Source organism: Leucopleurus acutus (assembly GCF_964270905.1).
Source record: "Leucopleurus acutus genome assembly, chromosome: 1".
Classification (NCBI taxonomy): domain Eukaryota; kingdom Metazoa; phylum Chordata; class Mammalia; order Artiodactyla; family Delphinidae; genus Leucopleurus; species Leucopleurus acutus.
The window spans coordinates 85,207,838-85,233,504 of record NC_139142.1 but is presented as its reverse complement, the minus strand read 5'-3'; the positions used below and the strand labels follow the sequence as shown (position 1 = coordinate 85,233,504).

General features: G+C 39.1%; 3 protein-coding genes across 5 annotated transcripts in view; 1 reads left to right on the top strand and 2 right to left on the bottom strand.

The window, feature by feature from the left end:
• Nucleotides 1-1,447: 1,447 nt before the first annotated feature.
• HAUS2 (HAUS augmin like complex subunit 2) lies at nt 1,448-10,800 on the bottom strand. 3 transcript variants are annotated; one of them, XM_082837808.1, is made up of 6 exons: nt 10,693-10,800; nt 7,207-7,299; nt 6,781-6,850; nt 5,670-5,802; nt 3,478-3,586; nt 1,448-1,857 (listed from the first exon to the last, which is right to left on the bottom strand). In XM_082837808.1, exons 1-6 carry the CDS (start codon nt 10,783-10,785, stop codon nt 1,693-1,695), a joined length of 663 nt encoding a protein of 220 aa, XP_082693934.1. In that variant the 5' UTR covers nt 10,786-10,800; the 3' UTR covers nt 1,448-1,692. The 3 variants fall into 3 exon arrangements, with proteins under 3 accessions (XP_082693934.1, XP_082693935.1, XP_082693936.1); XM_082837810.1 differs by lacking the exon at nt 1,448-1,857 and adding an exon at nt 2,527-2,709; XM_082837809.1 differs by lacking the exon at nt 7,207-7,299 and having other exon boundaries at nt 10,693-10,799.
• Nucleotides 10,801-10,910: 110 nt separating this feature from the next.
• Nucleotides 10,911-17,139, top strand: LRRC57 (leucine rich repeat containing 57). Its single transcript, XM_082835485.1, has 6 exons — nt 10,911-11,095; nt 11,186-11,291; nt 11,397-11,535; nt 12,202-12,470; nt 14,784-14,969; nt 15,616-17,139. The coding sequence occupies exons 2-6, from the start codon at nt 11,208-11,210 to the stop codon at nt 15,655-15,657; spliced, it is 720 nt and encodes a 239-aa protein (XP_082691611.1). The 5' UTR covers nt 10,911-11,095; nt 11,186-11,207; the 3' UTR covers nt 15,658-17,139.
• Nucleotides 17,140-19,273: 2,134 nt separating this feature from the next.
• Nucleotides 19,274-25,667, bottom strand: part of SNAP23 (synaptosome associated protein 23) — a 35,509-nt gene continuing 29,115 nt past the window's right edge. The window contains exons 6-8 of the mRNA XM_082835602.1: nt 23,340-23,498; nt 22,116-22,260; nt 19,274-20,912 (exon numbers count right to left, since the gene is read on the bottom strand). Coding sequence (XP_082691728.1) covers nt 20,847-20,912; nt 22,116-22,260; nt 23,340-23,498 — 370 coding nt within the window. The 3' untranslated portion in view covers nt 19,274-20,846. The remainder of the gene's footprint in view (nt 20,913-22,115; nt 22,261-23,339; nt 23,499-25,667) is intronic.

The following is a 25,667-nucleotide window of genomic DNA, read 5'->3' as shown; positions in this document are numbered from 1 at the left end:
ACTCATCCACTATGTTAAGGTCTTCTTGCCTTTAAGAGTGTGATGAATACAAGGATGAGTGAACTCCAGTGATACAGAGAATAGGACAGTATAAAAATATTGAAGCATCCATTTAAAGCAGAAGAGGGGACTTCCCTGGTGGTCCAGTGGTAAAGAATCCACCTTCCAGTGCAGGGGACGCAGGTTTGATCCCTGGTTGGGGAACTAGGATCCCACCTGGTGCAGGGCAACTGAGCCTGCGCGCCACAACTACTGAGCCCTCGTGCCTCAACTAGAGAGCCCGTGTGCCACAAATTCAAGAGCCCATGTGCTCTGGAGCCCGCACGCCACAACTAGAGAGAGAAAACCCGCACACCACTACTAGAGAGAAGCCCGCAGGCTGCAGCAAAGAGCCTGGGCGCCACAACAAAGATCCCGCATGCCACAACTAAAACCTGACGCAGCCAAAAATAAAATAAATAAAATAAAATTTAAAAAATTTAAAAAAAAAGCAAAAGAGAACCCTAAGTCTGAAAATAAGCCAAGGGTAGTTCTACTACTGATATAAATGAAAGCATCCTGAGACTTAGTATACCACTCCCTTTTATATGCATAATAATCTCAGGTAAAATATCTGCGCAATTTGTAAGGTAAAACCTCTGTAAGTTTTACAATAATGTGCCTTTTTCTTTGCTTTGCTCTACTTTTCTTCTTTGCCTATTTCTAAGGCTGCCAGTGAACACCCTCTGCAATTGCTTAGTGTGTCAGGTCCCCAAGAGCCCCCTCCCCACCTCCTAGGTTTGATGATATGCTTGGAGGAGTCATAGGACTCAGCATATGACTGTACTCATGGCTATGATTTACTACAGCAAAAGCATACAAAGCAAAACAGCAAAGGAAAAGGTGTATGGGGCAAAGTCCGGGGGAAACCAGGCACAATCTTCCAGAGTCCCTGCCAGTGGAGTACCACAGGAGGTGCTTAATTCCCCTAGCAACTGAGTTGTGACATGTGTGAAATGCTGTCTACCACAAAAGCTCATTAAAGATGCAGTGCCAGGGTTATTACTGCGGGATAGTCACATAGGTACCTTCTGCCTATCATATACCAAAATTCTAGACTCCCGGGAAGAAAGTTGGTGTTCAGCACAAACCACACCGTACAAACGCCTTAGTCACAGCAAGCAACTCTTATCAGTGAGAGTGGAGGGAACCCTAGAAATCTAAGTTCCCAGATGCCAGCCAAGGACCAACCTTACAAGCAGGCCTTTCAAAGCATAGTGGTCAGGTCTGCTATTTTGCTGTTTTTTGCATACTTAGCGACAATTTCACAGGAATAAGCAACATACTTTCAGATTCAAGACTCTTCGAACCCAGAAACAAGCATTTTTTTAAAAAACAACATAATAAAGTCTGCTGCCTAAGATATGGTTAATGCACTCACGTTAATTATAGTTGTGTTTGAGTTTTATTGAAAAGTGGAATGAAAATACATGAAAAACAAAGGAAAACTCAGTTTTGTCTTAATGAACTTGGAATCTCGGTATTTCAATATAAAGAGGGCTCTTTCAGTATTGCTAGTGGCAAAGTCTATAAATACCCATGTTATAATTGACTAGAAATGGATTTCACATGACTACATATAATTAAACAAAAATAAAAAGTTGATAATTACTTTTCATTAATAGTTTGAACATTAATTTTAGAAATAAAAGGTTAAGGAGGCACTGTAACATCATATTTATGAAGAAAATTTTCTTCAGCTAACATTCTGGGGATACAAGAGGAAATTTCCTTCTGTTGTTCTCGCCACTTGAGTATATTCTCTGCCAGTTCTGCTGTCTCAGCCACCAAAATATCCATCTCTGCTAAGGCTGTGCTCTATAACATTTGAAAGAAGGGGAAAACAGGAGAGAAATCATGTGTCATTAATACATTACTATATCATAAGTAATTATGACACCAAAAGTTGACAACTCATCCTTTCCAGCCCCTTAATACAAAGGTTCCTTAAAATTGTGCTGTCCTACATGTTCTTTTTCTTTGTGAGTTCATCTCTCCTTTGTCTTCAATAATCACCTCAATGCAGATGACCCTCAATCTATATTGTCAAACCTAATCTTCTTCCTAAAATTTAGTCCTACATTTCAGTTTGCTGGAAATCTCCATCTAGATGCATATTCAATATCTCAAACTTGATTTAACCACAGTTCAACAAACCATGACTGAACATTTACTGTCTCTGCAAGACATATCAAAAAACAAACTCATTGGCTTCTTTAATCTCTTGATCCTACTTATCCTCAAGTCCCCAAGGCTAGAAACTTCATTCTTTGGATGTGTCCCTTGTCCAAATAGTAGCCATGTGCTAGAAATTTGACCTCCAAAAATCTAAAAATCTATACAATCCTTTGTATTCCTATGCTTTAAATCTTTTATCTGAATGACTATTCTCCAAGTTCCTCTGCCTTTTGTTCCTCTGCCTAGTCCTCTAACCCACAGTTCGTCAAACTTTAATGTGCATAGGAATCACCTGAGGAACTTGTTAAAATGTAGATTCAGATTCTGAAGGTCTAAAGTGAATGAAGTCTGCAATTCTGCATTTCTAGCAAGCTTCCAGGTGATGTTGATGCTCTGCCCATACTTTGAGTGACAAGCCTCAGTCTACTTTATCCAATATTTTCTCCATGATTAAGGTACAGTCCTGCTCAAGTCAACCCTCTGTGCCCTTCTCTAAAAAACAAAAGAAAAAAACATCCAGTGATTCCCCAGTACTCAGACAAAGTCTAAACTTCTTAGTCTGGTTTTCAAAATATTCCATAAACTAACCCCGAGTCAATCTCCCTCTCAATACCTTGAAGCATCAGCCAAAGTGGAGTACCACTCTTCCCTCAAACTACCTGTACTCTCTAATTTTCATGGCTTTCCTCACACTGCTGCTTTCGGCGGAACTACTCTTTCTGATGCACATCCAGTTTTCACTGATTCTTCAAGATGGAGCTTGCTATTAACTCCTATTTAAAACTTTATTCAAGTATTCCTACTTCCTATCCTATTCCTAATCTCCCTAAAGTGAAAGTAATCACCTCCTTCCCAGTGTTAAAAGACAGCATTTTCTTTATAATTCTCTGCTGCACTCACTGTGCAAATACAATACTATAAAGTAGAGAGTATCTTACACTTTCTCTCACCAAACCTTGAGAATTTGAGGAGAGGGATTGGTCATATCTGTTTATCTCTCATGATACCTATAGCACAGTCCCTTGCACAATGAAGATAACACATATTTAATAAATACTGGAATAAAACAATGTAAAATGACTTCTAAATAAAGAAAAGGCATCTTGATTTTAAAAAAGTAATTTGCTCATAATATTAGCCAACAAAGAAGTTAGACAAGGAGATCACACATTTGAGATTCTAGTATAAAAGAACTAAAGATAGCTAAAAGCAATGTGAAAGGAGTTGATGAGGTACTTAAATGCTATTGGTAATACTCACCATTTTCTTTAGATTTTCATCTAAATGAGGGATATTTCTAATTATTTCAAGATGATCTTCTAATCTCTCAATGAAAGTTACTGCCAACTCCAGCAAATGCACCATGTATCTGAAGGAGGGAGAAAAAAAGTCAACTCTTTTTTTTACTTCAGGTATTTTGTGTTCTCTTTTTTCCCTTTAATTAGGACTTTTAATATGAAATTAAGAGAATTACAATCCACCCAATGAGCCGTTAATAACCTTTCTGCATTCATGGAAATATCAGTGATAAAAAAGGTTCTTCTTCTGGGCTTCCCTGGTGGCACACTGGTTGGGAGTCCGCCTGCCGATGAGGGGGACGCGGGTTTGTGCCCCGCTCCGGGAGGATCCAGCATGCCGCGGAGCGGCTGGGCCCGTGAGCCATGGCCGCTGAGCCTGCTCGTCTGGAGCCTGTGCTCTACAACAGGAGAGGCCACAGCAGTGAGAGGCCCGCATACCGCAAAAAAAAAAAAAAAAAAAAAGGTTCTTCTCTTTCAATTTAAACAGGAATTAACTTTTCATCCAAACACAAAAACAGAAAGAGACAACACTAATCACATCTGTAGCCCAATCTAATGTTAGACAAACATCAATGTTAATAATTTTCTCATATAAGTAAAAAATTGGGACTTCGGCGCAGTGGTTAAGAATTCGCCTGGGGCTTCCCTGGTGGTGCAGTGGTTGAGAGTCCACCTGCCGATGCAGGGGACATGGGTTCGTGCCCCGGTCCGGGAAGATTCCACATGCCACTGAGCGGCTGGGCCTGTGGGCCATGGCCGCTGGGCCTGCGTGTCCGGAGCCTGTGCTCTGCAACGGGAGAGGCCACAACAGTGAGAGGCCCATGTACCGCCAAAAAAAAAAAAAGAATCCGCCTGCCAGTGCAGGGGACACGGGTTCAATCCCTGGTCCAGGAAGATCCCACATGCCACACAGCAACTAAGCCCGTGGGCCACAAACTACTGAGCCTGCGTGCCACAACTACTGAAGCCTGCGCACCTAGAGCCCGTGCTCTGCAACAAGAGAAGCCACCGCAATGAGAAGCCCGTGCACCACAACGAAGAGTAGCTCCTGCTCGCTGCAACTTGAGAAAGCCCGTGCGCAGCAACGAAGACCCAAGGCAGACAAAAATAAAATTTTTAAAAACTTTAAAAAATAAATAAATTTTTAAAAAAGAGTGAAGAACTTAAAAAAAATTTCTCTAGGTAAAACCTCATTCCATTTCAATCTACACATTCTTGGTGATGGGTGAAGACAATAAGGATAAATGTACTTCACTGAAATAGCCTACACATGAAACTACTTTGAATCTTTGTATTTGCAAAATGCCTTAAAACTATTACTCAGTTCTTCTGATATATATAATGTATAATATACACATTAATGATATTTAACTACACTGAATAGATACTGAATATATCCACAAGAATGGGATTTGTATATTTATTATTTTACTGCAAGATAAAAGATCTGACACTTAGAGGAAATATTGATTTGCTCAGGGTCAGTTAGTGAGGCACTGGTGGAGAAAGTTAGCCATCAGATCCCCAGATGACTGCTTTTTAATTTTACTGTTATTTATTATTAATAATTACCTACACCTTCAATTTGATAACTTCCATACTCCTATGAGAAAGAGAGCAATAGAAAGCATCCCCATTCTATGGATTGGGAAACTAAGGCAAAAACTTAAATCATTTGCCCAAGGCTTTGAGGCATATAAACAGCAGAGGTGAGATCAGAACTGTTATTTTTCTCCTTTCAGTTGACATTGTTTTCATCTGTCCCTGCTTAAACTCCCCCAACAGAATTTTTATATAGAGGCAACATTAATGCAACAATAAATTTACATCACAGAAAGCTGTCTATACATAATAAAAATGATTTTTATCCACCTTACTATATGTTATGGATCTAATTTCTTTCATTAAAGTCATTATTTATAATTCCTAAGACACAATGGGCAAAAGGAATGTCTTTCTCTTAACCATTGCTACAATTCTTTAAAAGTAAAGCATTTTCTTTCTGGTTTAATGTATCAGCATTAATAACAATATTAATAGATACGATCACTCATATACTGTTTAATGAATTATGCTATGAAATAACTATTAGTCTAAACAAAAACTACCCTCAGGGAACATGTGTGACTGTTAACGTCTACTTTTTAGTCTAACCTGTGATAAACAGCTTCAATAGGCAAGTTTTCTTGGCACATGGGTTTCAACAGTCTTTGCCTGAGGGACCGCTTTTCTTTTAGCACCGCTTCCAAATGATTATTCATGCTTTGCAGAGTATGACACTTCTGTGCTACACAAACCAGAAACAGTAATTATAATTAGCAACAGGACAAGTTTTCAAGTCACTAATACTATCAATGGTCAAAAATTAATCCCACCATTTCTCTCCTAAATATCTCCCCTTTGCTGTCTTTAATACCAATACCAGTTTCATTTTCAACTATTTTCTCTTACTTTTCCTACTGACAACCCAATCTAGTGCTAAATTCTTTGTTTCCCAATTCTACTCCTAGTTCAGTGTTTATAGCCAGAGCCATATTCTTCACATAAAGTGTCTGTCTCTAATATTCTATATTAGAGCATTAAAAAACAAGCATTTGTCTTATAAGCTACTTTTATTTCAATATTTTCCCCAGAATTGTTAATGGTTGTCAGTTGTCTCTTCTTTTAAATTTTTATTTAGAAAAAATTTGAAACTTAAAAGTTTCAAGAATAGTTCATTGATTGAACTCTCATATACATTTCCCCCAGACTCACCAACTAACATTTGGATACGTTTTCTTTTTTTCCCCTTCTTCTCTACACGCCCATACATATATTTTTGCTAACCAATTTGAGAGTAAGTTGCAGATGTCAGGACCTTTTACTCCTAAAACTTCAGCAAGTATTTCCCAAAATAGGAACATTCTCTTATATAACTATACTACAAGTATCAAATTCAGATAATTTAACATTAGTACAATACTACCAATATTTAATACAGCCTATATTTAAACATCACCAAATATCCCAATAATGTCATTTATATTAAAAAAAAAATTTTCTAATCAAATATTCAATCCATGACTACCCTGTGCTTTAGCTGTCATGTCTCTTTAGGATCCTTTCATCTGGAAAGTTCCTCAGCCTTTGTCTTTTAAGCTCTACTGACTGTGTTAGCTTTGGGGCAATACCTGGAAAAATTATCATAATTTTATAGCCTAGTGCTTAAAGTAATCCAAGAAAAAGTTGAAATTTCAATGATTACTCATTTAACTAAACCACTTACCCAAAAAGGAAGGATGGACAACATCTGCTGCATCTTTTTCTAGTCTTAGGAGTTCAATTTCCAGGTTTTTCTACATTAGAAACAAAAAAACACTTAGCTCATGCAGAAAGTAGCCTGAAGTAAAGGCTTTGATAAAAATGGACAGTCTTTAACTCAGGAATATTTAAGGGGACCAGGAGGATGATTTGTTATGAGAGCCCAGGGATTTACTGAATCTTTTCATTTTGGTGTTCAAGCCCTGTTGCTGCTACTGCTACTACTCCTAACTACTACTATGACCATTACTACTATTATTAACTACTGCAAAGAAAAGCCTATACGACTATGTGCTAGACACTGTTCTGCGTGCAAGAGGATTACTGTTGGAGCCAGTTAAGATTTTTTTCCATACTAGAGGTAGAAAGTAAAAACTCCAACATAATTTACCTGGTAGATTTCAGCTTGAATATCTGTGATCTGCTGTAGTCTGGAGAAGTTCACAAAGCAAGAAGTTGATTTCTTAGATATATTTAACATCTCCTATTGGTAAGTGAACAGAGAAAGCAGCAATATGTCAGAGTTTATGTGTGTGTTGGAATAGCATGGCCACGTGTCTAAAATATGAGGATATATTATGTCCAACGCTGCCCCTGAAAAATGAAATACAGAGTAGGACAGTGCAATGTATATTTCCTGTTTTTTAAAACCTGCACCATCACAAATCTTTTGCCTAAATATTAATATTTTAAAAATAAGAAAAACAAAGAAGAAAATCACTTTGTACTATTTCTTAAGGCATCATGCACAATAGACTGGCATTGCTGATAGCTTACCAAAAAATTCTAAAGTTGAAATTCTTGGAGAATCACTTCTACACAAATGACATAGTCTCTCAGACCTTCCTGGGGCTAAAATTAAACACTTCCTGGGCTATGGAATCATTCACCTGATTCATTAAATGACCTCTATTGGTTACAAGTCATTCATACTGTCTCTTTCCGCATTCTCCCTCTCTTAGATAAAGGAATGTTTTGTCCAGGCATAATTATTCCTTGAAAAAGCCTACCCCCCACCTCCTTTCTATCCTTTCATTCTATATTATACTGCTTTCTTAAATTGCAGGTTATCTCAGAATAAGAATATTATCTTGTTCATCCCTTGGCTTCATCTATAATTTTTTCTATCCTCTTTTTCTTCTCTAGAATGTTAGCACAGGATAGAACTTCAGATATCATATAGGCCAGGGATTGGGAAGCTACAGCCTATGAACTAAATGCACCTATTGCCTGTTTTTGTATAGCTTAAGGGCTAAGAATGGTTTTTATATTTCTTAATTGTTGGAGAAAAAAAATCAAAAGAAAAACATTGTGACACATGAAAATTATATGAAATTCAAATTTCAGGGTCCAGAAATAAAGTTTTATTGAAATTCAACTTCACTCGTTCATTTACTTATTATCTCATGTTGTTTTCATACTACAACAGCCTAGTTGCGACCCTATGGACCTAAAAGCCTCAAATACTTATGCTCTGGCCCTTCATAGCAAATGTTTGCTGACTGATGATAATCAATTTTACAACATTTATTGAGTTAGGCAATAGAAGATTCAAGGATGAACGAAACAAGCTCTCTGCCCTTAACAAGCTCATGATGGATGGGAAGGAAAAGGTATTCCAGACAGAAAGAACTAAACATTATAAATGCTCAGTAACTGGGACTTCCCTGGTGGTCCAGTGGGTAAGACTTCGTGCTCCCAACGCAGGGGGCCTGGGTTTGATCCCTGGTCAGGGAACTAGATCCCGCATGCATGCCACAACTAAGAGTTTGCATGCCTCAACTAAAGATCCCATGTGCTGCAACTAAGACCCAAGGGAGCCTAAATAAATAAATATTTTTTAAAAAAAGAACAAAGCTGAAACAAACAACATTTTCTATAAGAGTTGTATCATATCACATCACAATTTTAAGCATCACTCAATTTTTAATTCACATGGGAGGATGTGCACTTAAGGGATGGACTGCTTAAAGGGATCATATAATACATCATTCTGAAAGAATCAATGATAAATCCTTGTAATAAAAATAGGTTTTTTATATGTAAAGTTTGCTTAAAGTAAAATCATGCTACAAATCTTCAAAGTTTCCTCACTGGGCCTAGCTGTGCAGTAAGATTATAAGAAGGTCTTTTTAAAAAACATTTATTTACTTATTTATTTGTTTATGGCTGCATTGGGTCTTTGTTGCTGTGCATGAGCTTTCTCTAGTTGCGGCGGGCGGGGTCTACTCTTCGATGGGGTGTGTGGGCTTCTCATTGCTCTGGCTTCTCCTGTTGCGGAGCATGGGCTCTAGGTGCACGGGCTTCAGTAGTTGTGGCACCTGGGCTCACTAGTTGTGGCTCACGGGCTTAGTTGCTCCATGGCATGTGGGATCTTCCCAGGCTAGGGGTCGAACCCGTGTCCCCTGCATTGGCAGGCGGATTCTTAACCACTGCACCACCAAGGAAGTCCCTATAACAAGGTCTTATGGAGCTATGGATTGGCAAAACAGGTATCTGTCTAATTAGTGTTACTTGAAGGACACTACGAAGATAGTCCCAAAGACAACCCGCAGCCCAATTCTCAGTCCCAAATGTCTTATAGTATGAATTTACCAAATTACTTTGTTACAGAACTGGACAATACAGGTGAGAGCACTAGGTAATCTGGTAGCAAGAAAACACAGGAGAGAAGTGAGGAAGGTGAGAACTGGGGAGTGCTGTGGTTATGTTTTGCCTATTTTCCAACGCATTCATTCCTACCCCTTGTTTCCCCCCAAATCCATAAGGTCTGGCTACTAGGTCTTCAAGTAATCTAGAAAAGTCCTTCAACAGAAGTTTAAACTCTTTCAAGATAGTGTTACAGTATCTATCATCTATTACAGTTCATTTTAGAGATGATATAATGTGTCAGAAAAGGGAGAGCTCTGGGATCTAACTCTACTTCACTAGTTGAGTGGCCCTGGACACGTTTCTTGGTCTCCTCAGGTCTTAGTTTCTGCATCTTAAAATTACTGTAAGTAGATAGTAGAATTCTCTAATGACTCTTCTAGGTATAAAAAGTTGTCTATTTTTCATAAATCTTTCATCATGTGCATAGTGCTAATCTCTGTGGATGGTTTTACCTTTTCTATTTTTCTCAGTTGCCTTTTTAGTGAAATTCCTCAACTTCCTCATTGTCTCAAATTTTCTTTCCCTTCTCTCAACCTTCTCCCATTCCCTTGTCACATCTGCCATTTCTATTCCATTATTCCCTCACATCTTCAATTTCTCCCTCTGTTGGCTTGTTCCCTTTGGCCTATGAACATGCTCTTCCCGCCGAACCTAAAACTACCACCCCTTGGCTAATCTCCCTCTTCTCTCCTTCTCAAAATTAATTCCTTCCTCCAATCATGTTCCAAGGTCTCTCGGGTCTTTTTCACCAATGTTTTTTTGTTCCCCCCCGGCCTTTAAAGATGCGTGCTTCCCTTGGCGCTCTCCTGTACCCGGCGCCTCCCGTAATGCTTCAATATTTCACACAAACGAGCGTTCTTTGGGAACGTATGTTTTAACCACCTACCCGTTATTTCCCAACCCCACCACCGATTACAATCTAGAGGCGGTATCACTGGATGAAAAAAGGCGGGTAACACTAGTCTTTATTACCGCCCAAGAACTGACCTGGGATAACTCGCCTGCCAGACACTTGAAACACCATCTCCTTAGAGCCCCGCTTTTGCAGAACCCATCGCGGACCAGTCACTTCTGCTGCCTACAAGAAGCTTCGTCGGCCCCGACTCTAGAACAGCCCCCAGCCAGCACCCTCCCACCCACTCCCGCAGCCAGCACCACCACCTCACAGCTATCTTCTGTCACCACCGTGGGCACCCCCTTAATGACGGCATCGCCCACCACGCACCTGAGTAACCAACCCCGAAGCTACGAAATGTCCCAGCAGTAGCCCCGCAGCGTTTGGCTCGGACACCGGGTCCCAAGGTTTCGCCTCAGCCATGGCTGGCAGCCGCCTTTCCGGGTGGCGCGGAGAGTGAGCGGAACGCATCGCGCGGCTCGATGACGTCACAGGGCGTTTCCGACCCGGCGGAAGCCTAGGGAGCGCATCCCAGGCGAGCGCGGGTCCCGGGTCCTCCCCTGCGGAGCCGGCTGTGAGCGGAGGGGTAGGAGGCGAGTTCGGGGATCCCTGATCCTCTGTAGGCTCCTAGCGGCGTCTAGCCTTGGAACAGCTGCAAAAGCGGTGGGGCCTGGTGTTCTTCCCTTCCTTGCCACTCTTGAGCTGGCCCCCAAGATCCAGGGATCGGCAGGAGGTGACAGCTGGAGCTTGAGACCTAGCCGGGAGGCCGACGGGGTGGCTGGGTGCAGGGCCGAGCGGTGACAGCTGCTCTTCCTTCCCGCAGAGACCCGAGCCTTGGCGCTAGGATGGGAAACAGTGCCCTCCGCGCTCATGTGGAAACCGCGCAGAAAACTGGTGTCTTTCAGCTTAAGGACCGTGGGCTGACCGAGGTGAGACTGGGAGGGATCCGACCAAGGGAATTTAAAGGGAGAGGGACGGCGGGCGGTGAAGTTAATAGGTAAGGGATTCTCCGCGCTGAGAGCCCCTTTCTTCAGTTCCCCTCAGAGTTGCAGAAGCTGACAAGCAATCTCAGGACCATCGACTTGTCCAACAACAAGATCGAGAGTCTACCGCCTATGATTATAGGGAAGTTCACTCTGCTGAAGAGCCTGTCCTTGAACAACAACAAACTGAGTATGGGTTTTGCGCCTGGGAATTTTGCTAGTTATCAGCTGTTAAGAAGGGTGGTTTTTCTCTTGGAATAGAGTGTGGAGTACGATTATAATGTTATTAAACTGGTTTTCAAATAAATGTATCAGAATCTTAAAAAAGAAAAAGAAGGGTGTTTTTTTTTTCTTACAAGCTGATTTTTGTTATGAAACTGTTCAGGAGCTCAAGATGCAGAAGAATGTCAGAGTCCTTGAAGCTTTCTATCTCTTGTAATTACATATATAAGCCTCCTCTCCTGGTGTAATGATTGGTAGGAGGCTAATTTGGACTTGAAAGGGACCATCTTTGGGGTGTAATGTAAGCAGAGCTAACTTTGCTGCTAATTTGGAAGGGCGGATGGGATGGGAAGGAGAGGGCCTTCCAAATCCCACAAAATTGCTGTGGGATTGTGCAGTGGCCCCTTCACAAAAGGAGCCTATTATACACATAATGCTTTCCTGAATTTTGATGGCACCCTCACCTTCTGAAGACGATGTTGGTAAAAATGCAATACTTAAAAATGGCACAACATGTGAAATGCCTATGTATATTAACAAGAGGCATAACAGACTGCCATATAGTTTTTATCAACTTCATCAAAGGTGTTTTTCAGCTGTATTGGATTCAGGTTTTTAAATTTTTCTTTGCCAGCTGTCCTTCCTGATGAGTTATGCAATCTGAAAAAACTAGAGACACTAAGCCTAAACAACAATCACTTGAGAGAGCTGCCATCTACTTTTGGGCAACTATCTGCCCTTAAGACCCTGAGCCTCTCTGGGAACCAGCTGAGAGCACTACCATCCCAACTTTGTAACCTACGGCACCTGGATGTAGTGGATCTCTCCAAGAACCAAATTCGGAGCATACCTGACACAGTGCAGGAGCTGCAGGTCATCGAACTCAACCTCAACCAGAACCAGGTCTAGAGCTTAAGGGTTTTTTTCTACAGCATGTATGTGGGTTTACGGTCTCCTGAATAAACAATTGTTCTCTAAACTGTAATCATGGAGAGGGGTATCAGAGGCTAGAAGAGAGGTCTATTCTATGGGCTGGACTAATTTCAAAGCCCAAAGTGCCGTGAAGTTAGTTGAGACACTGGGTGTGTTTGTTGTGTAGGTGTTTTTTGGAGGGTAGGATGGGTAACATGGTGAGGCAATTTCAAAAGTTAAACCTCTGTTTCACAAACCTTGAGTTCTTCAGATCATCCTCAAATATACCTCTAATCATCTAGCAAGGAGCTATGTCAGGAGGATAGAGTGGAAAAGAGGCTTAAACTCATATGTTCTCAGAGTTGGACATCAGAGTTCATTCAGTTGTCCTTTTGCTGACATCTTTGTCAAGTGTGTGTCCTGCTTTTGCGGAAAAACCGTCAGTGGTAGGATTTTTGGAGCTTGTTGGACAGCTTTAATTGCAGTATTTAAAATTTATTTCCATAACTTCAGAAACTCTTTGGTTAACACATATCTGACTGCAGAAACAATCTTTGGTCTAGACATAAGGCACAAATGATGAAACACTGATCATAGTGAGACTGGGTAGTCTTTAGTTTTTCTAGTGTCTACGCTTCTTGATCTGCAGAGTCCATTACAGTAGCCACTAGCCACATGGCCATTAAAATTCATTTAAATTAGACTTAAAAATTCAGTTCCTCGGTTGCACTAGCCATATTTCAAGTATGGCTAATACAGCCATATGTGGCTAGTGGCTACCATACTGGACAGCACAGATATAGAACATTCCACTAGTTGCAATAAGTTTTATTGGACAAAACTGTTCTAGAATGTCCTGACCTTACGTTATGATGAAATTCAGTCAGTCTTGGATGAGATTGGCTTTATCTTTTCCTTAAAGTGGATATTCTTGTATGTTCTTGAGCTTTTTGGAAAAAAATTCTGAATATTTGGGGAAAAATATTGGAAAAAACTTGTTAAGCAAATTGAGCACTTGCTCCACATTCACCTATGCTGCCTTAAATCAATGGTTCTCAGGTTTTAGTGTGCATCAGAATAACCCGGAGAGCTGGTTAAGAGATCACTGGGCTCCACACTCATTGTTTCTGATTTTGTAGGTCTGGGGTAGGGTCTGAGAATTTGCAGTTTTAACAAGGTCCCAGGTGATGGTCTGAGATGATACCAGGCATAGTAAATATAACTAGGTGGCTTGGAGCATTTAAAGGGCAGAAGAGCTGAATGAATCAAAGATAACTGCTTGGTATTGAGCTCAAGAGCCTAAAAGAAGAGTGGTGCTATTGGGAATGGGCATGCTGAGTGGGTTATGATGGTGAAACATCCAATGTGTTTTAGTAAAAATCAGAGACATAGGAGTGGAATAGAGGTGGGCAGAAATGAATGTAGATAGATAGCTTAAAAGAAGTGATAGCTTTAAGAATGAATGGCAGCTTCCCTGGTGGCGCAGTGGTTGAGAGTCCGCCTGCCGATGCAGGGGATACGGGTTCGTGCCCCGGCCCGGGAAGATCCCACATGCCGTGGAGCGGCTGGGCCCGTGAGCCATGGCCGCTGAGCCTGTGCGTCCAGAGCCTGTGCTCCGCAACGGGAGAGGCCACAACAGTGAGAGGCCCGCGTACCGCAAAAAAGAAAAAAAAAAAAGAGAATGAATGAGCTTTCTAGGAGAAAGTTTAGAAAGATTGAATATTAAGTATTAGGGACTGCTGCTTGAAAAATGTCCATACAAACAAGAAGGGAAGCCAAAAATCAGGAATAATTCAAAAGATAGGAAGAAAAACACAGCACTTAGGTACAAGAAGTGGGAGTTTCAAGCAAGGGATAGCACAGTCAAATGCAACAGGGAATGAGGGCAATGAATCCTTGACTTTGGCAGTAAAGTGGTTGGCATCTATGTACACGTAAAAGATTGGCAGTAATTGTACCAAAATGTTTACAGTGATGGATTACAGGTAACTTTTTTCTCTAACCTCGTATGATTCTCAAATTTTCTATAATGAACAGTGCTTTTATTGTCAGAAAAATGTGTTTCCAAAAAGCCACTGGTGACCTTCAAAAAAGATTTGTTTTTTTTCCCCAAAAAAGTGTAGTAGTAACAGAAGCTGGATAACACAAGAGGCTTCTGGAGTGAGTGTGGGTAGTGAGAAAATGGAGGTGGTAGAAGAAAGAACTAGGACAAATAGTCAAGTAAAGATTTTTTAATTTAGTAAAAAATAATCATTACAGTGCTTATACTTTTTCCTATTATCCCTTTTATAAATTGTTCAATAGATAGCTCAGATCTCAGTGAAGATATCTTGCTGTCCTCGCCTTAAAGTTCTTCGTTTGGAGGAGAATTGTCTTGAGCTCAGTATGCTTCCACAGAGCATCCTCAGTGATTCCCAGATCTGTCTGCTTGCTTTAGAAGGCAACCTTTTTGAAATAAAGAAACTTCGAGAACTGGAAGGCTATGATAAGGTATGTATTAGTGTACTTCTGAATTTCTAGTCACTGCTCCAGAGAAGAGAAAGGTGAAGTAACTCACACGAGTGTTTCTAGGTACGGGACGTATGTATAATCCGTTTATGTCAGTAAGGATTTGTTCTCCATTTTGGAGGTGGGTTCTGAGAATCAGCCAAATGGTATTGTGCCAAGATGATATTTTTCTCTCGACAGCTTATTGTAAAGCATCTTTTTCTTTTGATAGGTGTCCTATTAAGATATAAAGGAAAGAAAAAAAACACCCCACAAAACCATGTGCTTTAAATTTGCATCTAGAATAGGTAGATTTTGTAGGAAATGAAGGACCATAAAAACCTAAAGGATGGGCTTCCCTGGTGGCGCAGTGGTTGAGAGTCCACCTGCCGATGCAGGGGACACAGGTTTGTGCCCCGGTCCGGGAAGATCCCACACGCCGCGGAGCGGCTGGGCCCGTGAACCATGGCCGCTAAGCCTGCACGTCCAGAGCCTGTGCTCAGCAACGGGAGAGGCCACAACAGTGAGAGGCCCGCGTACCGGAAAAAAAAAAAAACTAAAGGAAAAAAAATCATAAAATCTCAAATAACCAATAAGTTAGTTATTTGCTCAGGGGAAAATAACACATGTATTCTTTCATGATTTTCAGTACATGGAGAGGTTCACAGCCACCAAGAAGAAGTTTGCATGATGTTCTCCAGGAGCATGTGAACCATACAGGACACTGACTTGGAACCTGTTGCAATCTGGCTGAATGAAAGGCTCCTGTTGTTGTCAAGGATATCTGCAGTGAGGAGATGATATTCCAGGAGGTTATATTTCACTCAATGATCTTTTTCCTTTCCAGGGCTCATCTCAAATAAGCTAAAGGGAATCAAACACAGGAAGACTCTTCCATTTTGAGTCATGGATAGGGCAAAGGACAATGTTGATCTTTGAAACCATCATTTGTTTGGCTTTGAGAAACCCAGTAGCTAGTTGCTATGTATACAGTGAGGGGATGCTGCCTGGTACCAGAATAGCTCCACACAACAGCTTGAAATTTCATGTGTCTCAATGTGCGAGCTTTCAGAAAATCATTTGCCATTCCACCCTGTGTTGACACTTCATATTTTTATGAAATTCAAATAATTCATGAGAGGCTGCTATGGTTAATCTAAGGATTTATGATTTTACTCCAGTCCATTAGTTCAATTGCAATGTTTATACTTGGAATTTAGGATGTACATAAAGGTATGACTCTTGATTAAAAGTGTACTTTGTCAGAGAAGCAACAACACAACACTAAGAGGTGTTCCCAAGGCTGCAGTAGCAATTTTTTTTTTTTTTTACTATTGCAGGTGCCTTATTGATAGAGGGCTCTGAAGAGCTAAAACTGTATGCAAAACTTGTAAGATACAAGGGTTTTAATAATCAAGATTTTCCTGAAGCTTTGTTAGAAACAGTCTCTTTTTTCTGGTCATCTTTTTGTATTTAGAACTCTAATAATCAAATTACCTATCAAAAAGCTACTGTTACAGTATTTTACAACAACTTATGTTTATCAAATTTATTCTCTGAATGAGAGAATATACTAAAGATTTTTTAATAACTATGGCTGGAAGAAAGGTTAATCCTTTAAAGTAAGACAACAGGGAAACTTTAACCTGTAAATGGCCCTTTGTTTGAAAGTAAACTGATAAGAAATGTTTTATGTTCTTGTTCGGGTTGCAAGAGTACTGAAATGCCTTCATGTGACTTATAAACATTTTGTGGTACTGGAAACCATGCTTATTAAGAGAAACTGAAGCTATAAAAGTAGATTTTTTCAGACTGTTACTGGCATGAACATTTAGAAAGCTACAACTCTGCTGTTTTCTGATGTTTTGTCTTAGCCAAGGGGCTGTCATTTACCACGTACTGTTAGTTCTCATTTTACAAACCTAGTTTAACCATTACGTCAAGAGATCACAAGAGCCTAGTGTTTATATGAGGAAAGTCTCTCTGACCTTAAATCTGGTCTAGAGGTTCTCTTTTTCCCATGTTATTCTGTTTCTCAACTGGGGAGGGATGGGGGTGTCAGTTTACATTGCAAATTGAGTTTTGTTTTTTATAAACTTTGTTTAATGCTTAATCTTATTGATCTACTGAACATTTCTCTATTTTATCAATACTTATCTAATAAATCAGAACTTATAAATTAAATAACTTAAATGTCCCAAGACATTTATTAATGGGAGTTTTAAAAATCCCTACCCTTAAGAGAATCCCGTTTTGATGGCTAACTTTCACAACTTGGACCCAGCCTTGTTTCCAGATACCCTCTCTTCACTCTCATTCACTTGCCCAGTCTTACCAGGTTATTCTGCTCCTTAAACCCACAGTGCAACGTCTGTCTCCTTTAACTGTCTTTACATTGTTTGCTCAGTCAGAATGCCCTCTCTTACTAACACGCTCCTTTTCTATGTCTAAGCCCCTTCCTGAGAAGTCTAAGCCGAATTAACTGCTCCATCTGTTACGGCAGCATTTCTCACATTCTGTATTCATCTGCCTCTTGCTAGACTGAGCTACTTGAGGGCAGGGATTAAGTAAAGTAATATGCCCAAAGATACAGTACACAAGTATTTAGACTTAGATATGAGCTAATAAAGTGGGTTGACTTGAGGTCTGGAGACTGAGATTCTAAATCACCTACCTTCTTTTAGAGCTTGGTTAGAAGTCAGTGTAGTATACTGAGTAAGAACATGGGCCTTGGAGTCAGAAAGATCCTGATTTGAATCCAAAGTCTATCATTTACTAGCTTTATGAATTCGAGCAACTTACTCTCATCCATAATATGGGGAAACACCTCCTACCTCTCATGTATGTTATGAGGATTTGGTGAAAATATACATAAAAGCATTTAGAATAGTGCCTATGACAGAGTAAGCGCTCAATAAATGGTGCTATTTATTTTACCTGTAAAACATTAAAATAGAATTTAGCAAGTTGTACAGAAATGGAAGGCTTGGAGCAAACACTACATTAGGATGAAAAACAAATGAGTAGAGAATAAGGAACCTGAATATCAACCTGAGAACTATAAGTATGCTTAGGAATGTAACTGGGATAACTTAGGATTTTAGTAAGGGAGTAACCTAAAGAATAGCGTTTAAAGAAACTAATTCTAAGAGCAATTGAGTATAGGATGTCTGGGAAGTAGAAATTTAAGTTAAGGGGAGATTCCTAATCCATACATGACATGAAAAGATCTAGAGTTGAAATGTGGTAAACAAATGATGAATTAAAACTGTGAAAGAAGAAAAAAACAGGCACAACTATAGGGGATAACGATCACTGTCATAAGACCAGAAACCTGAAGAGGGAGCTTATTGTTAAAAAAAAATTAAGTTCAGTGGAGAATAATGTTTAACTCCTTAATTATAGGTCAGTTTTATGCTCAAGGTCACAAAACTAGTAAATGATTGAACCAAAACTTGAACACAGTTGGTCAGACTCCAGAGCTTGTGCTAACCACCTCAGTCACTACCTTTCAAAAGTAATAGAAACAAGTTTCCAGACAGTGTCACAGGAGAAGACTTTTAAGTCAACAGCTTCTATTTCTAGTGTATTATGAGCCTAAGTTCTAGGTCCTCATTCCTCTTTTCTCAGTAGCAGAAGCTTTGAAAAAATATGTAACCTGGGATCCATGGATGGGCTTTCAAGACCCATTTATGCATGATTCACGTGTGTGTTTGTGTGTCTGTTTCTCTGGAGAGATAGGCTGTGTTGTCTTTCATCAAATTCACGAAGAGATCCATGACCCAAAAAGAGCTCCGCTCTAGAGAGAATAGCAGCTATCATTTAATAAGCTCTTACGTTTGCTGGGCACTGCTCTAAGTGCTTTACATGCATTACCACATTAAGTCTTCGCAGCAACTCTATGAGGTAGGAATCATTAATCCCACTTTACGCACAAGGAAACTGAGGCACAGAAATGGTTTTATAGTCACTCAGCCAGCAAGTGGCAGAGCTAGAGTGTAAATCCAGACAATATGGTGCCTTAGTTCACACTTCTAACCAATTATACTGTTGGAACAGCATACTGGTATCTTTAGAACTATTTCCTTCAGCCATAATAGTGTTAAAAAAATTTTTTAACGCTTTTAGGAAGGATATTTAAGTATAGAACAGCCCCCAGTGTTTTATACCTTCTTATTATACACACACATTTACTACCACCTGCCAAACTACTCCTTTTTGGCATGTGGCATTTCTATTACTTAGGGCCTAATTAAATCTCACTATAAATATTTTCCTTTTCAGCCTTTGAAAGTTCCCATGTTAACTCTATCTCCTCCAGTAAGTGCATTGCAGTTTTCACTCATAAACACTTTCAGTCGCTAGTATATTATAAGCTCAAATGAATAAAACAACTAGTAATGATTAAAAGGAACCTCATGACAAATCATAGCAATGAAAAGTCCTATATTTCCAATGAAAATGGGAAAGGTGCTAATAAAGTCAGGTGTTTGTTGGAGTGCCTTTTGATTTATGGATCTTTGCTCTATTCAGTTTGTCAAATAAGAGCAGACAAAATTATTGCTTTCCACCCCCCAAAAAGTACTCACAGAAGCACATCACTTATTTGAAAAAACAGTTCCATTAGTTAGTTACAAAATTTAATTGTAAGGATCAAACAGTGGTTATTGGTCAAACCAATCGACATTAATAGCTTTGAAGTGTGCAGAAGCTAGTTTTTAAATAAAGGTGACAAATACCAATCAGATTCTTATAACACTGTTCAGGATCTAAGCAAATGTGATTCTGGAAGTTGAATCCAAAAAGCTAAGAGAATCATAGTGCAATCATCAATAAGTAAACCAAAGACATAATTTTCTAAATCATTTTTAAACAGAATAAATTCTAGTTTTTAAAAAAGTTTAAAGCTACATAAAACTCAAAGTAATCTAACTATTTTCTACCTGAGATCAAAACAAGTTTCTTTTTTCCTATCTATACAATTCTTGGCATTGAGGTAAATCTGAATTCACGTGATATACTTTGTCAAACTTTTCCAAAAAATTTTAAGCCCTGCTGTAGAGAGAAATTCTCATAATATATATACATATTTACATATTTCTTCTTCAAAGACTAATGACAAATTTATGAGGTTAATAGGCCTGTAATGGGACCATGATACTATTAATAATATGAAAATAAAAAGCCATTCATTTATACCATGTGTTCCTATATGGTGCGATATGAAATGGGATCATAGAATCTATGTACATAGATGAACCACCAAGAGTTCAGAAATTAAGCTCACTTTAAGAAAACTCATTCTGTTATTTGAAGCAGAGGTTGCAAAGTTGTGATGTATAACAAAAATATTGTGTATAAGGCTCCAAAACCAAGCATTGGCCTAAACTGGCAAAAACTGCAACTTAAACAGAAATTAAAACCAACTAGATCTTCACTGTGGTTATGCAACTTTTGGCTTTAGGGTCTGCAGGTTTTACTGAGGTAACAACCTCTTATCTCTTGCCTCTCCTCCTTGTGCCTGCCCCTACTGCCCCCAGCCTTTGACATGGCTGTCTTTGGCAATGCTTCCAAAGTTTCAAAGCAGAAGAACTTGCTAAGTAAATGGAGAGAATGAAAAATAACATTATATATGATGTATGAAAACCAACCTAAGAGTATGGACTGAGAAAGAAAGTACTAGAAGGAAAACTAAGCCACAGTCTACCCTCAAGGGAAAAAGAGAAAATAAAAGAATAGGGGGGCTGTTACTCCTAGATCTTCTTCCACATCATCTCCCGATTAGAAGAGTGTGGAACCAAAATTTCAAACTCTGGAAAGGTAATGACTGAAGGAGGAGCTAGGGAAGTGAATAAATGATAAAGAAGTACAGCAGTAGCTTTAGCTGTCAATGAGTTTCTTTGCTCTGGCATTGGCATTGTCAATACGATCTTTGTTGGTGTCAGCCTGGAAAAAAGAAAAATATACCAGCATTACTTCACAAGATAAGCTGCTCTAAGAAACATTAAATTTCATGTACTTAGAGTAACTGACACATTGAGAAAATTCAGGAAATAGTCCAAGCCACATTACAAAACTCATTTTGGGCAAGAAGTGACAGAATATCAAATTCATTTGGAAAAACCTGGGTGTATAAACATGACAAAGATATAACAGAAGAAGTTGCCAGTATTTCATGAGTTCTATAACATTTTTTTTCATAGTTTAACATGTCTGAAACTAGGATGCATCTTATAATCAATGGCATGTAGATGCAGTGAAAATATAATGCTCTTCTCTGCTATAGATCTGGACTTTGCGGGAGTCCCCTGAACTGAATCATAGAATCTCATCTGGAGCTAGCCTAGATCTCACCCAGAGACTGAAATAACCTACCCCAAGATCTGTGGAACAGATGTATCACCATCCATATCAATATGTAAGTTAAAATGATGGGTAATATGTAGCCTAAACCCACATAACAGCATTGAAAACATCTTATGAACCATTATTTGCCTCAATGAAATCCATCATAAGTGATTCAACAGAAAGCCAAGCTGAAAAACTTACCCCAATCTTTAAAGTATACTGAGATTTTAATGAAGTAACAATAAATAAGAACAGCTTTTAGATGTGACACAACCAAACACAGGACACAATTTCAGTATATTTTATATCATATGAAGTAAAAAATAGCAACCACACTTTTTTGTTACTCTTGTTTTTGTGTGTCCACCCCATGAGAACCATTCTGCAGAACTGATTTTTACCTACTGACTCATGAGATTAAGATTCAGGAACTTACTAATTTGTTATTAGTTAACAAAATAAAATTCCAAAAGCTAACTCACTCTTTCAGGGGAAAAACAAAAAAACAAAAAGAAAAACCCCGACAGCTCACAGAAAGGTTAGAGGAGATTGTGAGCTTCATGTGTGGAATTTTAAATAAAACCAATTCGTCCCAAGGTCTTGGTTTCAAAATGAACCAGTTGAGTAAGACAGGAGAACTCGACTATTGTTTTTCAATGTGTTAGAACTCATCAAAACTGCAAGGCCTGTGAGGACAGGATCTTATCCCTATTGCTCTCCCCCAGAGCATCTAGCACAGATGTCTATTACTAAACACTATACCGGATGTCTCATTTTCCTGTGGCACTAAAAAGCTCTTACCTTTTCTGTGATCCGTTCTATTTGTCGATTTTGAGCATCAATCTCATTGCCTATGTCCAGGGCCATGTTTTTTAGATTTCCTAGGATACTGCCCACTTGAGTCAGGTTCTCTTCCATTTCATCTTCCCTGGCATCATTTGTTATACTATCACAAAAAGATAGTTAATTCAGTACTTTGGGGTGAATTAGAAATGGAGTGAGTCTGGATTTAGTTTTTATAAAAATAAGTAACCAAAATGACCTCAGCAAGTGTTGGACCCAACAGATGCAGGTTACCATTCTTGGGAAACATTCCATAGTAAAAATGGAAAGACTAATCCAAGAGAGCACAACATCTTAAAGCCATTTAAGATTAAGAAATAACTTTAGGATAGTGGTTTTTCAAAGTGTAATTCCCAGCATAACCTGGGAACTTGTTAGACATGAAAATATGATAATTCTCACACTCCACTCCAGATCTCCTCAATCAGTGACTGGAAGGGACCCCAGCGATCTGTGTTTTAATAAACCTCCCAGGTGATTCTGATGCATGCTTAGGTCTAAAGAACTACTGCTCTAAAATAAGGGTTGCAAAATCCTGGCCCAAAGCCAAATCTGGCCTGCCTTCTGAATTTATAAATAAGGTTTTATTTGAACACAGCCATGCTCATTTGTTTATATATTGTTTATGGCTGCTTTTACCCTACAACAGAGTTGAGCAGTTGAGTAGTTGTGACTGAGACTGTATGGCCTGTAAAGTCTGAAATATTTACTATCTGACCTTTTACAGATATCCTTATAGGGATTTGGTCGACTCCTACTCTAGATGATACATTTTAAAACACATCTTCTTATTTACAGAAGTAAAACATGATTACTTGAATAATTTGGAAAGTACTTTACAAAGAAAAGTTAATCCATCCTTGAATGTCAACAATCCCAGTCACCATTTTGTCAGAAGGCAAATATTAAAATGGAATAAGGGACTTCGCTGGTGGTCCAGTGGTTAAGCCTCCCCGCTTCCACTGCAGGAGGCACGGGTTCGATCCCTGGTTGGGGAACTAAGATCCCACACACCCCCACATGCTGTGCGGCCAAAAAAAAATTTAAAAAAATCCAAAAAAAAAAAAGGAATAAATGCTATTTCTAATTAATAAGTTGGGGTTCATGCATAATTACACCCAGTCTCCAGAGAAAGCCATTCATTTAGGAAAAGAATAAAAATATCGGGAAGAGCTGGCATACCGTTTAATGTATCCGCCGCTGGCTGCTCCTGTGGTTGCTTGCTGAGGCTGACCATTTGTCACTCGGCCTGGCTGCTTAGATACTACATTGCTAGGAGAGTTGTCTCCACCATCTCTCCATGTTGCCTTATAGACTTTACTAGACTCAAAGTTCTTTGTCCTATATAAGAGTCAGGAGTGTAGAGAGATACCAAAAAGCAGGAGAGGGAGAAATGACATTATTAGTGCTTGTTACCTTAGGGATGCCCTAGCACCCTTAGAATAAAAGCTACATGCAGCTAGATCTAGATTATCTACACTATGCTCCATCACAATCTGGCATTGAAAAAGATGAACTGTGTAAGCCCACTGACATTAAAAACATTTTTTTAAAGGTTAAACTACTTCCACCAAATCTTCACTGAGCAGTTAGCAAGTACCAAAATGTAATTATTTGATTTTTCAGGTTCTCCTAGCCTCTGACACTCTCCAGAAAAGAGGTTAATGGACACTAGGAAAAAAATCTTAGGAAAGGTGCTCTGGGATGCCTTAATGGTTGCTTGGAAGCATCTCAGATGTTGATGAGGGATGGAAGAGAAAGAAGGCTGAGTGGGCAGTATTTAGACCTCAGTTGCTCACTTACTTAAACTGTAGTAGTTTCAGCTGATCTGTTTTTTAAAGTTAGAATTGTGCATTAAATTTTTTAAAAAAGGTTTCTTTGGGGGGTGGTGGTGATGTGATGAATTGGGAGATTGGGATTGACATATATACTCTAATATGTATAAAATGGATAACTAATAAGAACTTGCTGTATAAAAAAATAAAATTTTAAAAAAGTTATTATAAAAAATTTTTTTTAAGAAAGGTTTCTTAAGAAACAAACATTATGAAGGAAAGGCAATGAATGAGTTCTTTGGCTACAATGGTACCAGTTACAAATCCTTTGGTTTAGGACTTTTTCATTTAAGAGTTTACTGTTCCACCTTAAAAAAAAAAAAGATCCTAAATCCAAGCCTCTTAAAAATAGAAGCGTATGTTTAGATTAACTGACATAGCTAAAAATCAGCCAAAGCCAGAATTTTACCGTGGGATTTACTATTTGAACTGGTATAAATGGCAAGAAAAAGAACCTAGTAAAATGACTTTTAAGTGGCTATTACAAAAAACACAAATAAAACTTTTTCTTACTGATTATTTGGCTAGGTAAAGTTTCCACTCACACAATTTTAGTTTTTGCTTTTCTATAAACAAAAACAAAGTAGTATATGGCTATAACATTGGTTTCTGATTTATTCCACATGATACATTAATGAGGAAGTTTTGAAATCGCAAAAGCAAAGGAGAGATTTTAGGAAAGCAGTGGCTCCTTTCTTAATAGGATCCTGTGAGGATTCATGTTTGGCAAACCTAGAACTGGATCTTAGACCTTAATCATCAATGCCACAGAAAGGGTACTATATGTTTAATAAATCAATCTATTTAGTTATTAATAAGCCATGTTAAATCCTTCCTGGAACAAGGTGGGATACACATTATTTAGTACTACTTTTTTTTTTTTGGTTGCATCGGGTCTTAGTTGTGACACACAGGGTCTTCGTTGAGGCATGCGGGAGCTTTCCTTGCATTGCGCGGGCTTCTCTCTAGTTGTGGCGTGCAGGTTTTCTCTTCTCTAGTTGTGGAGTGCAGGCTCCAGGGCACGTGGGCTCTGTAGTTGTGGCGCTCAGGTTCCAGAGTGTGTGGGCTCTGTAGTTTGCAGCACGCGGGTTCTCTAGTTGAGGCACACGAGCTCAGTAGTTGTGATGTGTACTTAATTGCCCCGTGGCATGTGGGATCTTAGTTCCCTGACCAGGGATCGAACCCGCATCCCCTGCATTGGAAGGCAGATTCTTTACCACTGGACCACCAGGGAAGTCCCTGATATACACATTATTTAAATGAATATTTATAAATAATTTCTGTTTAGTAAAAAACCCATTTACGTGTATTCTTTGTTAATAAGATGGGTCTCAGGCAAAATTCTGAAGCCGAGTAATAGCAACCAAGCAAAATAAACAACATATAAGTTTATCAGAAAGTTAACCAGAAATATTAATAGAAGTAATATAAGTGAGGCTTTTATCAGGATGTTAGACTGTAAAACAGGTCAAAGATTGAAGGCTGGAATTCTAATGTCACTAAATAATAAGACACTGTGCTTCTGAGAGTCTTAGCACAGAAGCACTGGGTTGGGACAGACTTGTGGGCTCTTGGTCTAGTAAGGGATATACACATGCTCCAACCTCCTCAACCTTAAGAAATAATATTTGAAATTCCTTCAACTTCTGAGAATTCTTCCTTCAATTAGATATAA

Excerpts from the sequence above, each read along its gene's own strand:
- LRRC57 (XM_082835485.1), top strand. The coding sequence starts at position 11,208 with ATGGGAAACAGTGCCCTCCGCGCTCATGTGGAAACCGCGCAGAAAACT. Across the intron at positions 12,471-14,783 it reads TCAACCTCAACCAGAACCAG|ATAGCTCAGATCTCAGTGAA; the intron begins GTCTAGAGCTTA and ends ATTGTTCAATAG. Across the intron at positions 14,970-15,615 it reads AACTGGAAGGCTATGATAAG|TACATGGAGAGGTTCACAGC; the intron begins GTATGTATTAGT and ends CATGATTTTCAG.
- HAUS2 (XM_082837808.1), bottom strand. The coding sequence starts at position 10,785 with ATGGCTGAGGCGAAACCTTGGGACCCGGTGTCCGAGCCAAACGCTGCG. Across the intron at positions 3,587-5,669 it reads ATTGAAGCTGTTTATCACAG|ATACATGGTGCATTTGCTGG; the intron begins GTTAGACTAAAA and ends TCCCTCCTTCAG. Across the intron at positions 1,858-3,477 it reads ATGAAAATCTAAAGAAAATG|AGCACAGCCTTAGCAGAGAT; the intron begins GTGAGTATTACC and ends CAAATGTTATAG.